The sequence below is a fragment of the Talpa europaea genome (genome assembly GCF_964194135.1).
Source record: "Talpa europaea genome assembly, chromosome: 9".
NCBI lineage: Eukaryota > Metazoa > Chordata > Mammalia > Eulipotyphla > Talpidae > Talpa > Talpa europaea.
The window spans coordinates 17,799,145-17,813,595 of NC_140076.1; the positions used below are offsets into that span (position 1 = coordinate 17,799,145).

Here is a 14,451-nt window from a genome sequence, read left to right on the forward strand (position 1 = left end):
GCAAGTCTCCAAGCTTCCCCACATCACATGAGCAGGATTCAGCCAAGCCAGGGCCCAGCTTCCAGAGGCCTCCCAGAGGCCGCCGTCCTGGGGGACCCTGAACAGCCAAGCTCCATCCATCAGCCTTTGGGCTCACTTCCTGCAGCTCTCGGCCCTAGAGCCATATTTCTGGAGGGGCAGATGAAGGGCATGGGGGGAAGGTCAAAAGGGGAAGGAATAAAGGGTCTACCCAGACCCTACCCATCCCCTCAGTCCCTGAGACCTCTATCCCCCAGGGGATCCCTTGGGTCCCGGCCCACTGAGCCAGGGAGGGGAGCAGAGACCTCTGGGGAGCCCCAGCAGGGGAAGGGAGAGAGAAGGGTGGGAGCAAGCAGGGAAAGAAGAGCAGGGAGCAGACAGAGGAGAGGGTGGGCAGGAGGGAGGGGAGGGAGGCGGGGTGGAGGGGATCCCTTATGACCAAGAATGAGTCCAGTATGCCCACCTTCTAGAAGGGGAAAGTCCCCTTCTGCATCCTCCTCCACCCCACAGCTCCCTGCTAGCAGTCCCCACCCTCCTCTCCTCCACACTTGGGGGTCACATGAGCAGGGAACAGGGAGAAAAGGATAAGGTGTGGCAACAGGGGAGAACCAGAAGTGAAACTGTGAGGATGTGTGAAAGCATGAAAAGGAAATAATGTAGGATGTCAGAATTTGGGAAATGAAGCAAAATAACAAGGGTGAGTGAGGGCTGAAAAGGGAGATGATGTCAGGATGGAGCTGTTGCTGCAACCAGTATCCAAGTGGGGACTCGGAGGTGGTAACGACTTGACTCTGCGGGGAACCAGACACAGAGCGGCCCTGGCAAAGAACCCTCAAGCACAGAGAGGCAGAGGAGGGGCTTGGGAGTTGGCAAGAGGGGAGGGTAAAGGAATCCCTGATGAGGGGACGTCTGTGCCGGGCTGCGGAGGATGAGTAGGAGTTCACGCAGAAGGGGACAGTCCAGGGAGAAGGAACAGCGCATGGATGGACATGAAGGCGAGGGAGATGCTGACTGTGCCCTGAGCCCCCAAAAACACCAAGAGTCTTGGGTGATGGCAGGGCAGGTGCAGGGGGCAAAGGGAGGAGGCTGGGTTCCACCATTGAGCGCCAGAATACCCCATGGCATGGAAGTGGGCACCCAGCGAATATCTTAAACGCAAGACACAGAAGTCTCCAAGCAACACTTAGCTCCCTAGTACATCACACCCTTTCCCACCTCTGAGCCTGTGCCCGCCCTGATCCCTCTGCCTGGGGATGTGCTGCCTCCTCATGGGGCCCTCCCCACCCTCCCGGTTCTCCAAAGTCAGATCCAACCTTTCATTCCTCCAACGGACCCCTTCAGCACCTCTCGGGTGGGTTCCCGCCCGCACCTAACTGGAGCTTCTTGAGGTCAAGAAGCAAGTTGAGCCCTCTCAGGGGTCCCTAGCACACAGGCCAGAAACAGACGGGCCGCCTGTAATGGCGGCTGGAAACTGGCAGGTCAGCAGGAGAGTGGGAACAAAGCCCCAGATTCTGGACTGCGCGGGGCTCCTTGTTTGACCAGGAAACAGACTCACCACCCAGCTGGCGGGGATTTGCCTGACGGTGTCCCTGAGGCCTGGAGGAGCAACTGCACAAGGGAGAGGGGCGGCCCCACCCTGGCCCAGGAGGAGCCCCAGAGACACACAGGCCTGCTGCCCTCCCAGCCAGGCCCCCAGGCCCGTCGCCCCAACGTTACAGATGTGGCAGTGCAGGCAGGGGCTGGAAGGAGTGGCCCACGGTCACTCAACAAGTCAGCAGCAGGATGCAGCAAATTTAGGGAAAATCTAATTATTAAAATAAGCAAAACAGTAACTCTCTCCAGCAGCAGCTTCCTTTTCACTAGCTGCACCTCACGCAGCACTGCTCCCCACCCCTGCCCAGTGAGCCAGGCCGGGTGGGCCCATTTGACAGAAGAGGAGGCTGAGGCTGAGTCGAGGAGTCTTTGCCCGGGTTTACCAGCTTCTGTGGCAGAGCTAGGGTTGAAACCTGCCTCAGAAGGGGTGGGAGGGCCCCCTCCTGTTTCTCTTCAATGCCCCCCCCCGCAACCTCCCACAGGCACAACACACCTGCCACAAACACACACCTACCTGAGCCCAGCTGGCGGACAGGACGCAGGACATACAAGGAACACACCTACAAAGCGCAGCCCCATTCTGGGGCCAGCAAACAGCTGGGGCTATTTACAGAATGACTGAGCCAGTTCATCAAAAGGTTTCCCCTGCGTGAGCACGCACAGCCATGTGCCCCTCGGGCCGCTCGGTGGCCCTGACAACCAGCATCCCCAGAAGCAGACTCCAAATGCTGGCAAGCTGCAGGCTGGCACAAGGTTAGCCTTGGGACTCTGTGTCCCCATCTGTGAAAGGGGCACCAACACCTTCCTCACGGGGTCATGGTGAGAGCTGAGATAAAGCAGGCTGCGCACTCAGAGCTACGCACCAGAGCTGTGCCTGGTGTACAGCGCACACTAGGCTCGGAGCCGACCCCACTCCCAGGCCCAGGCGGGGTCTTGAGGGCAGATGCAGATTCCCCCACCCCGCCCTCAACAGCAACCTGGTTCCCAGGAAGTGGAGCCCACTCACAGGGGGTGAGTGAAGGGCAGCCACAACCCAGCTTCGGACCCTGGAGGGTATATGTGGCAGGGTGTACTTTGTTAGGCACCCCAAGAAGCAAAAATATCCTTCCCCTGCTTCCAGTGTAACAGCCCCCCAGCTCTCCAGGAGCCTCGTCTGCTCAGCAACCCCCAAACCCCAGCCCAGGGAGGGGGGCAGGCTTAATGAGCCACCCACAGCCCCCTGGTGCCCGCAATCGAATTGGCAATCAGTTTGCTGCAATTAGATTTCCCAGATCCCGCTGGTGATTGATTCTAAATTACCCTTATTAAAGTCTGGGCTGGTGAGCAGGGCTAGGGGTGGGGCAGAATGGAGGGGGTTCTGGTTGGCAGGGCAGGAAGCTCTAGGGGAGCTTGGTATGAACTGACCCATCTCAGAACCAAGGTGAAGGCCCTAACTAGCATTTTACCCCCACACCTACTCATTTTAGAAAACCCCAGTTCTGAAGGGCAGGGTGATGACAAAGTCGGCACGGGGGCTGACTGAACCCCAGCATAGCAGTGGGGGCAACTGAGCACTGAGCTCCACCAGGTGGACAGATCAGCTGGTCCCAGACTAGCCCAGACCCTGCTCGCTACTCTCAGAGCAGGGGCAAGTTGGGGCAGGGTTGGGGTGGGGTGGGAAGGAGTTGGGCTGTGTGAGCTGTGGCAGGTGTCTTAACATCTCTGAGCCGTCTCCAAAATGATGGGAAAGCCATCAGCCTCAGAGTAGTCAGAGGCTCAGTGAGACCACCTACAGCTGGAAACCTGCCTCAAGCTTGGGCAAGGCCCCAGGCCATCTCTGGGGCTCCAGATTCTCTTCAAAGATTGCAGGCTGTGCCACTGGAAAGTGCTTCCTCTAATCTGACCCAAATCCTGCCTGCTCCAGCTGCAAAGTCCTGGCCCCTGTGCTCCCCTCAGGGCCGCCCCACCTGAGGCTTCTGCCTTGGTTTCCACACTCTCCAAGGGAAAACCTTAACCCCGACCCCCAAAAGCAATTCTTCAATGAGACTAAGAGAGGGGCAGGGAAAGAGTGACCCCCAAGAGGTAAATGGGAAAAAGCCCCATCTGCAGGAGCAGCCCACCCAGCAGGTGCTCGGCCACTGCATGTTGCTCGTTGTCAAACTCTGAGGCAAAGGTTTTCTTAGTTCCATTTTAAAGAAGAAGAAATCGAGGCTTCAAAGAGTTAAGTGAACTTGCCAAGGTCACATAGGAAGAAATTCTCAGAATCAGGATTTCACCCTTGGTTCCACTGGCTCGAGAGTCCCCGGCCCTTCAACTACCTCAAATTACACCCTCAGGCTTGGAGACCCCAAAACAGACGTGCGCCAAGGCCCAGGTGGAGACCCAGTGGTGGGGAGCAGGCAGCCACCAACCAGCTGGGCTTGGAGGAGCGCTCACTCCGTGCCGGGTAGGAAAAGTCAGCACAGGCATTCGCTGCCGCCACACTCAGGGAAGGGGCCAGATCATCTGTCAGGGCCATCCCCACCCATCCCCCAGCCGGGCCCTCAGCCACTGCGCTCAGTCACCCCCTGTAATCACTGCTTCCTGTTTGGCGCTGAGACTAGGCCTGGTCAGTGGGGGAAGGGAGAGGCCGCCCCTCTGGCCAGGGCCCGCTCTGGAGGAAGGGGCGGGAAGTGGAGGCTACCCAGCCTCCTAGAATCTTTAAGAGGCTGGAAGCCAAGGCAAGGGGGTGTGGGCTGTCAGTCCACAAATATTTACCAGGCCAGGTCTGATGTTCCCAGAATGTGGTGGAATGTTTTGGGGCACAGAGGCCTGGAGGGGCAGCAAGACAAACTGGTTCCAGGCCAGCCCAGTCCTTACTCCCTGATGGGAGAGAGAGCAAGAGGCGAAGCCCAGGACAGCTCCTGGCTTGGCAAACCCTGCCCCCAGATGCAAAATCACAGGGCTCCTGGCAGCTGGGCAGGAGCCTGGAGCCACAGCGCTCTGTCCCACCCAGACACGGTGGTGGCCACACCTTGGCTCTCAGACCACAGGCCCAACCCATGAGGCCCCTGGCGCCTCCCAGCCCGCTGGCACACGTCTTTGACCCAGCAGGACTCTGCCAGCCTCACTGTCCCCAGCCCACCTCCACCGGAGAGAACACAAAGCCTCGGCCTGGGCACCAAAGCTCCAAGTCCTGGCTTCCTCCTCGTTCATTCATTCACTTCTCATTCATTCAGACCACTCAGTTCTGGGCCAGGCACAAAGTGGGCTCTAGGGCTTCATGGAGAATAAGGCAGCCACAGAGCCTGCCCCAGGGAGCTCAGCCTCTAGCAAAAAAAAAAAAAAAAAAAAGCAACAATTTCTGATATGGCTCCTGACTGCTGTGCAACTTTCACCAAATCACCCCCAGTCTCTGTGCCTCAGTCACTGAGGCCAGAAAGAGCCTTAGGTGTAAGAGGCCAGGACTAAGGGATGGGGCAGCAGGAACTTAGATTTGGACTCCACACAAATCTCTACTGGGCAGAGAGGGTTAAAGGCAGGGTCACTGTTGCAGGGAGTGAGCCTCAACGCACAAGACTTTCAGAGCAAGTCCAGGGAGATGGAGGCCTTTTAGACTCCTCGCAAGCTGAGGGTCTGGATGCTTCCCATCTCCTGTGCATCACCACATGACCCAGACAAGAGCCCCCCACACGCACAGTCTCACCGACACTCCTTCAGTCAGCAAGCTCTCTCCATCCATTCCCATGAGCCCCCCAGTAGCTGGTTCCACAGAGGACAGCCCCACGAGGCTTGGAAGAGCATTCTTGGAGAAGAATGTCACCCACCCCCAAGTCAGGGGGGAGAATTAAATGAGGTAAGATATGGACACGCCTGGCCCAGAGCCTGGTAAAAAGCAGGCACTTATGAAACAGGTAATAGTAATATGGGCAGAATTTAGGGAGCAGGGGCCAGTGAGGCCCCAGAAGGTTGAAGTAACTTGTTGGAAGTCACACAGTAAGGGCGGATGGACTTGGTCTGCCAGGCCCTGGGCCAATCCATCTGTGTGACCTTGAGGGACATTCAACTTTTCTGTGCCCCAGTTTCCTCATCTGTAAGATGGGGTTTCTAATAATCCTTGCCGTAAAAGATTATCCTGGGATTAAATGAGCCAATATACAAAACGCTGGGAAGCCAGGATCCAGCAACAGCAGCTGGAGGATGAAGGCTGTCTCCCAAATCATGCCCTCAGGCCACGCCAGGCCAGGGGGTGAAGATTTCACCACTGCCTGACCCCAGCTGCCTACAGTCTGCTCCAGCCTTCAGGAATCCTCTTGTAGTCCCTTCTGGAATGATCCATCTCTGTTCCCCAAGCAGTTTGGGGGAGAGGTCCCAGCTCCAGTAGGAGAGGTGGGAGAGAGGCTTACAGGACCTGATTTCTGGGGAGAGCTGTGTCTCCCCTTCAGAATGACCCCTCTGCTAACCAGGTTTTTTCCAGAGCCCATGCCTAGAGCTGCCCTGGGGCCCCAGGGACCCCAAATCCCAATCCAGGAGGTGGAAGGAGCCATTTGTTTTCAAAAAGCCTAACTGTTTTCCTCCAGTAGAGCTCAATCCCACACCCATCCCTAGCACTAGAGAACAAAAAGCACACCAAATCCATAGCTGGAGATACCAGGCTACTCCCCAGGGAGCAGAAAACAGGGGGATTCCAATCCCAACTCTTCCTGGAAGATATTGTGCACCCTTAACAGTCCTGCAAGTTCACAGTTGACAGGTAAGAGAGTGAAGAGTCAGGGCAAGTTACACCTTGCTCCTGTACCTTAGAGCAAAACCTCCTCCTCCAGGAAGCCTTCCCTAACCCCTCCTAGAAAGGCCTTATCCAAGAACTCTCTATGGGGCAGGCTGTGCTCAGTCCACCCCCGGAGCTCATTTTCTTCTCACGACAACCCTATGAGGCCTGCACTGCTACTATTCCCATCTTACAGATGAGGAAGTTGAAACAAAAGAAAATCCCTCATGCAAAATCACACAGCAAGGGACCCTCCCCAGAGGCCCTATGGTGTTTGTTTTGGGACCTGGCTGGGGTCAGTCCCAGGGTCCCCAACTTTTCATACTTACAGTGAGGACAATCTTGTCCTTCTAAAAAAAGGCTCACAGTCACCCAGAACTAGAGGAGAGAGGAGTAGGGAGGGACCTTGAAATAGGGGAGCCACCAGCAGCCCCACTACCAGGGTGAGGCTTCAAAAGAATTACCCAGTTGACTTCCCCTCTCTCCCCCCAGGTTCCCTCAAGCTTCCAGGGGAGGTCCCCACCACTTCCCAAGGACAGAATTCCAACCTTGTAAAAGAACAAGAAATCAACATGTATTGAGCGCTTACTATGTACCAGGCAGTGAGCTAAGAGCTTTCCATAGCATGTCTTTCACTCTCATATTCTTTCCATTTTACAGAGGTGGAAATTAAGGCACAGAGAGGTTAACTAACTGTCACAAGGTCACACAGCCACAAAGCAGTGAACTCCCATCACTGGGAATATTCAAACAAGACTGACACCTATAATCCTTCCAGACCCAACTTCTAAAAGAACATGTTTCCAAGCTAAAATTTCCAGGATCCCCATACTCTTAAAGACTTTGTAGGTGGTGACCAAGGTAGCACTGAAGGCAGTTGTCCCTCAGAGTCCTAGTCACCTGATCTCTCAGAAGAGAAGATTCCTCAAAGCAAATGCCAAGAGAGACACACACCCCCCAAGTCACCATCTGCAGCATGAATGGGACCACTATCCCCACTGAGACCCTGGGTCTCCCACCCTCACCAGGTACACATGCTCCCTTTCAGGCTGGTGGGCAGACCTAGGGGTTATCTTGTCCCTCCCCTGCCCTGAGTCAGCCACGGCCTATCCCAGTGATGTCCTCAGAGGACCCCCACATGGAGGTCACCCCTAGAGCCATCCTGGTTGGGGCTCTCCTGGGCTGTCCCTCCTGCCACAGGTATCACCCTCCTCCTCTGCTGTAGCATGGGCACTACCCACTAGCCCTCTGCCTCCCCAGTCTGTCCTCTGTGGGGGGGCATGAGGCCAGGAGAGGGACTCCCCAACCTTTTCTGGAGCCCTGCCCTCCTTCTCCAAGGGAAGCCTACCAAGAGCCTCTGCGACCAGACCCTAGAGCCCAGACCATAGGCTTGCTTTATCTCCACCACGCGTAGGGTCTGAACCCCACCCACTCTATCTGGACCTCAGGTCCAAGGGGCAACCACCTCCCTGAAGCCCTACTGCACACCAGGCCTTTCATGATGCCCTCACTGAGTTCCTTCCACCACCTCCTGGGGCGTGAATTAGCCTTGTCTCATGAATAAGAAAGAGCTGCTCAGCAGGGGATGTGACTTGCCCAGGGTCACACAGCTCAGGTTCCTGCCAGACCTAAGCCCCTTTTCACATCACACATCATCTGGTCTAATCTCTGAGGACAGTGTCATCAGTCCCATTCTGCAGAGAAGTGGGGATTCAAGTGGCTCATCACTGGCCCAGGTCACACCAAGAATCAGTAGTGGTAGCAGGATTTGAACCCAAGGCTGTGTGATCTCCAAGTCTTTGATTGCAAAGACTGTCTTCCACTACAGTGTAGCTGATAAAGTGACCCAGCCTCTAGGGTGGGCTGGTTCTCCCAGGAAACCCCTTTCCTCTCCCCACCTCAGGGAGAGTCAGGACTGAGGCATCCAGACAGCCGGGCACAGTGGAACCTGGGGTTTCGCCCTCCCTCTCCCCAGCTCGCTGCCCACAGGAAGGGGAAGGCTGATGGGCAGTCCCCCAGTCCAAGAAGCAACCTCCAAGCCCCTGCCTCCCGGTATACAGGCTGCCACTCAGGCCCAGGGAGACCTGCGGGGCAGGGTGTGCACCGGGTCACCTGAGAGGCCTGGGTCCTTATTGCCTGAGGAAAGGGGCAGCAGGCATGGCCACTGGAACCAACCCAGAGGATGAGCCTAGAAGCCTCAGCTGACCTCAGCTGAAGGCCTGGACACATGCCCACAGGGGAACTCCCTTAGGACCCAGTGCCATCAAAGGGGCTCCTCCTTATACCCACCTGCCCCTGCTCCCCCTGATGAAGCTGGGTGGCAGGTTAACCCTACAGATGCTGTGGTCACTCAAAGGGACACTCAGCGGTCACCTCATACACACACACCTCCACCTGCACACTCTCGGATCCCCTCAGGGGTCCGTGCCCTCTGCACAGGATCACCCATGCACCTGCATGCACATCATGCTTACACTTACACACACGCAGGCGCACACACTCCCGGGGCCAAGCACACGCCCACCACAGAGGTGTCTCCCCCACACACTCACGCCCTGCAGGCACAGGCAGCCATGGCCAGCAGTCACCCACCCGGTCCCTCGGCTGGGTACACACCACGCACACTGGGTCAACCTGACACCACCACACACCCAGGCGGGGCACAGCGCACCCACCCATGTGGTGGGCACGTCCCCGCTCCTCGCCCTTCATGGGCGCACACCCCACAGGTCCCAGTATTCTTCACTGAGGTGGACACACACAGGGTCAGCCTCACTCACCCTCTCGGGTCACCTTCACACAAGTCACCCTCACCCCTCCCCCGCTCTGGAGCCCCACTACCTTCGCCGGCCTCGCGCAGAGCCGAATGCACACCCTCCCCAGCAGGGGGAACCGACCCGATTTCCTAAAAGTGGCCGCGATCTGGGCACACCCACGAAGCCAAACCCACGCTCGATGGAGACCCAAGACACACCCAGCCCGGGCCCCGCGCCCGGCGACCCCCCGCCGGCCGTCAGGCCCCCCGGCCTCTCGAGCGGGGCCGGGACCCCGCTCCGCCCAGGAGGGGGCCGCTCCCCCGAGCCGCTGGGGCGGGGGCGCAGCGCTGACGCCCCGCGCGCTCGGGTTCCCGCCCTGGCCTCCCTCCGGGCAGGGGTCCCCAGGGGCAGGGAAAACCGGGCACCAAAACCAGGCGCCCCGGCAGCGGGGGCGCCCGTCCCCCGAGGCGGCCGGCCACGGGGGCGCCCCCGGAGGCGGGCGGCGGGGGGGGGCGCGCAGCCGAGGGGCGCCAGGCCGGGGGGGAGGGGCCGGGGGCGGCGCGGGGTCCGGGCGCGCGACACTCACCCCCGCGGCGCGCCCGGCCAGCAGCAGCAGCAGCAGCGGCGGCAGGAGCAGCCCGCGGGCCCCGGGCCCGGCGGCGGCCCCGGCCCCGGCGCCTGCCCCGTGCGCGGCCCCGGCGCGGTGCGGCGGCCCAGGCTTCATGGCGGCGGCGGCGGGCGCCTTTGTTCCCGAGGCGCGGCGCGCGGGGCGGCTGCTCGGCGGCGGCGCGGCCCGGCGGCTGGACCCACGCGCGGCTCGGCTCGGGCTCCGGCTCGGCGGCCGGCTCCGCCTCGCAGCTCCGCGCCCACAGCGGCCGCGCCCGCAGGAAGCGTGCGCCGCCGCCGGGCCGCCCCCAGCGCGGGCGGAGCAGGAGGAGGGGCGCGGGGGCGGGGCGGGCCGGAGCGCGCCCCCCGCCGCCCGCCGCCCGCCGCCCGGCCCCCCGGGACCCCCCGCGCGCCCGCCCCGGCCCCCGACCGCGCTCCGGGTCCCCCGCGCGCCCCGCGCCCCGCGCCCCGCGCCCCGGCCCCGGCCCGCGCCGCCCCGCCGCAGTGGGGGCCGCGGGAGCAGCGCGGCGCGCGGGAGGGGGCCGGTGGCCGCGCCGCGAGCGCGCTCTGGAGCGCGGGGACCCCGCCTTCGGGCCTCCGCCGGCCGCCGCGAGGTCTGGCAGGGGAGGATCCCGCGCCCGAGCGCGGGGACCGGCCCGGCGCGTCCGTGGATCTCAGGGGGCGGGCGGCGTCTGTGTGGTCGCGCCGGGCTTCGCTCCCTGGGGCTGCCTGACACCGCGCCCCCAGGCGTCCCCCCCACCCGCTCCTCGAGCCTGGCTGCAGGCCGGGCCAGAGCTCCTGCAGGTCCGCGCGCTCTGAGGCAGCCAGAACGCGATGGCGGGGCGGCCCCGGTCCAGCGCGGGCCTCAGTCTCCCTTAGGCGCACGAGGGGTGTGGGCGTCTCGGCCCGTCACTGCGTCTGCAGAGGCAACGCCGCAGACCCGGGGTGGCAGGGCTGCCCCGCCGGCTGTGTGACCGCAGGAGAGACACCCCAACTCCCTGAGACTGGCGCGGTGGAGCGCACCCCTCCTTCCCGTGCAGGCGGTCTGGAAGCAGGGCCTGTGTGGACACTGTGTTGTCCCTTAGCGGCATCTTCCATTCTAAGCGCTCCACTGGCACCTTCAGGCCCCACCACCGGCTCCTGGGCGCCAGGGCAAGCAGTGGAGGAGGGACATGGTGGATCACTGCTGTGTCCCCAGTCTTTCGGAAGTCTGAGCCATGGGCCGGTGGAGAGATGAGGGACAGAACTGGAGGGGCCCAGCGGAGGGTGAGCCAGCCCGACACACAGTGGGTGTGCAATACAAATGTCTTGAGTCAATGACTGTGTTTCCCATGCCTTTGAGCGTATCCTCCCACCCCCGCAGGTGTTTGAAGGGGAGAGGGAGAAACAGTAAGCCCTGACCACATGCCAGGTGTGGCACAGTAGGCACTGGTTATCTCCTTTCTTCTCGCAGTGCCCCTTTGAAGTAGGTGCTGTCAATCCCTCTACTTACAAGATGGGGAACTGAGGCCAAGAGGGCCGGGGGCATGTGGACATCCTTGCCCTTGGCTTCTCTCCTCCTGAGCCCTACATCCCCACACCCAGCATGGGGGCTGCCATCCAGAGATAGAAATTGAATTGAGCTGAAACTGGCACAGTCCCCCTAAGAAAAACGGAAACCAGGACGAACAGAGCCAGGAGGGGAAAGAGCTGGAGGTGGGTGGGTAGGAACTCTGGGTACCAGTCATGATGTGGAGGTGTTTGGAGAAGGATCTGGACTTGTTTTCAGTCCTTTGAAAGGAAGTCCAGAGGACAAAGTTTCACTCAACATAATTAGAAGGTGTCCCTGGTGGCGCAGGGGTTAAAGACACAGCGCTATGAAGCTGTCACCAGCCACTGCAGCACCAGTTCAATCCCCAGCCAGGGAGCTACCCACATGGTGCAGCAGACCCTCCTGTCTCGCCCTCTGCTCCCCTCAGCAGTGTATTTCAGTCAATCTGCTTGTTTGGCTCTCCACTCTGTCTCTGGTGAATCCTCTCACCTCCCCCTCATCCCCACACATCTGGCCTACACCCCACTTCTTGTATACGTAAATAAATAAATCTTAAAAAAAAAAAAATGGAGTGAGAGTCCCATCCCTGAAGGATATGTAGGGCCAGGCCAGCTGCCCTCTGCTTGTCAGGGCACCAGAGATCCCGGAGAGCAAAGAGGGAAACATTCCAACTCTGAGATTCAAAACTCTCCGGGATTCTGAGGTCCCCAGCCTCTGGAAATCCCATCCCCAAATCCTATGGAATTCTGACCCGTAGGCACCCCAAGTTGGGGCCCAGGGACTGGGGGGACCCAGTGGGTGTGAGCTGAAGAGTATGGGGCCCAGTGGGCTCTGGGTTGGGCAGTTACCTTGGTTAAAATCTCACTTCTACCAGCGATGAGCTGTGTGACCTTGGATGAGTAACTTGACCTCTCTGAGCCTCCTACACCTCCCCCCCCAACTGTAATAAGGAGATAATGACCACACAGTGTTCATTTATTTGTTCATTGATTCATTCACTCATTCTCCTGTGTGTGCCTGGAGTGTGCCAGGCCCACTACCAGGTGCCAGATTCTGAAGATTTAACTAGCTCTTCCCTGACATTGTACTGGGGATTCACAAGGTGTCTGGGGGTAATGCTTATAAGGGAAGGGATGCAGGAATCGAGTCCCCTCCCAGAGGGGCTGCCACAGGCCCAGGGGACAGGTGGCTTCAGAGGAGCTCTCAAAGCACAGGGTTAGGGTGGGTATTACTAGCCAGGTGTCACTTTTGAACAGCTAGAGTTGGCCACAGATGGCTGGGGGTGCTCTGACAGGTAGTGAGTGCCGTGTCTCAGGAGGTATACAAGGCTCGGGACGCAAGCTATCAAGGAGATCCTAGGACAGGCTCTGGGCACGAAACGGGCAGCAAGCAAGGCCTACCTTTCCGAAGGCTCCTGCCAGTTTGGAGACTTCTGGCAGCAGCAGCCGCTCCGCCCTGACTGCCTTGGGCAGAGGGCAGAGGGGGATGTTTGGCTGGGCAGGCCAGCAGCGCCACCTACTGCTCCACAGAGGCACTGGTCACAGGGAGACCCAAGCCTGGAGGAGGAGCTGCTGCCCTATCCTCACACCCCCTTCTGGCTAGGCTTTCCCTGGGGCGCTCTGATGCACCATTTACCTCCTGGCCAGCACACAGTGTATCCATATAGTCGCCCTCCCCAGGCCTATCTGTGCACTCAAACCACACCCAGCACACTCCAGCCCCTTACCTCTGCCACCCTCACCCACACAGGCATCTGATGCTGCCCCCTCCCAGCGCAACTCCCAGGGGCCACTCCGTCCCTCCGGGAAGCCTTCCTGACTCCCTTAGACATAGCTGGACCCACCCCTGCCCACCCAGCACTCTGGACATGCCCCGTCCTGACGCACACACCCCAAGTTCAGTCTCTACTGTCTCCCCAGCGGTTGAAGCACCTCAGTTGTCACAAGGACAGTAACCCCAGAGCTCAACCAGACTGCGTCCATGCCAGGCACTGCCCTGCAAAGCACGCTGAGGTCACCCCACTTTACAAACGACAAACCAAGGCACAGGGACAATAAGAGCCGAGCCCAAGCTAGCTCTGCTGCTGAGCAAGGCTCATGACATTAAATGGTCGTGCCATGTTCAAGGTGTGTCTGGAGTGTCTGATGAATGAGAGCCAGTGAGAGGATTCACACTATCACACAGACACAGGCCAACTCAGAGGAGCCTGGAAGCCAGATAACCCTGCCCTGCTCACCTCTCACCCAGGCCTCACCTCCCATCACCCCACCACGGTCAGCCCTCTCAGCCCTTGGTCCCGCTTCCTGGCTCTGCCAGGGCAGCAAAGGCGGAGGGGAAGGCTCAGCCGGCAGCTCTGTGCCTGAGTTGCCTAGTTCAGACTTGCATCTCCAGGTCTGGCACACAGTAGGTGCTTAGCAATCCTTAGTTGATTCCACCTGCACCTCCCTACCCTGCCCACAGATTGGCCCTTTGGAACTCAGCGACGCCACCCAGTGAGAGCCAAGCTCTCTAAGGGCTCCTCCTATTAGCAGGCATCCTCTGAGCCCTTGACAGTCGCCCTGGCTGCAGTCCTGTGACCTGCACACCACAAGCCACCTGGCTCCGAGGTGAAGGCTAAATAAGCTAACACTTGGGAGCTCTTGCTCTTGACTTTGCCCTACTTTAAGGTGGAGACACTGGCGCTGGGAGGAGCTGGGTAACTTGCCTGAGTTCACAGCCAGGAAGGCCTTCGCTTCTAGCTCCCCGCTGTGCCGCTCCCTCTGGCACAGGAGAACTTCTAGATCTTAAAGGAGGTCTCTGGCTCAAGGCACTCACAAGGCCTGGGAAACAAGTCTCTGTCTTCCCAGGCCACCCTCCTCCCTGCCCCGCCCCCATCACAACTTCCAGTCATGCCCAAGATTCAGGATGGAGGCCAGGGTCCGGGTTTGCTTCTGAGAATATCCGAGTAACCCCCAAAACTCAGAAACCAGTACAGGTTCTGGCAAGAGGACTTCTGCTCTGGCCCCACAGAGGGAGATGCTGGCTGCTGGAAGAGCTGCGGGGCCTGTGGAGGGGCCGGGGGCAGTGGGAAGGCTTGGCCTCCATCTGTGGGAGTCTCCATCCTTGGGGAGCCCTCTGCCCTTCCAAGGGGCCTGGCCTGTGTGAGGATCTCACAGGGCCATGTGTGAGCTCTCCTGAGCCCCCCTGTGTGTTAGTGGGTCCTTTCAAGATGGGTAACACCC

General features: G+C 59.7%; 1 protein-coding gene across 1 annotated transcript in view; it reads right to left on the reverse strand.

Moving 5' to 3' along the window:
• The window catches only part of SDC3 (syndecan 3), a gene marked incomplete at its 3' end in the record, with an annotated part of 29,854 nt that extends 20,015 nt beyond the window's left edge, over window positions 1–9,839 (reverse strand). The window contains exon 1 of the mRNA XM_084243722.1: window positions 9,680–9,839. Coding sequence (XP_084099848.1) covers window positions 9,680–9,817 — 138 coding nt within the window. The 5' untranslated portion in view covers window positions 9,818–9,839. The remainder of the gene's footprint in view (window positions 1–9,679) is intronic.
• Window positions 9,840–14,451: the final 4,612 nt, after the last annotated feature.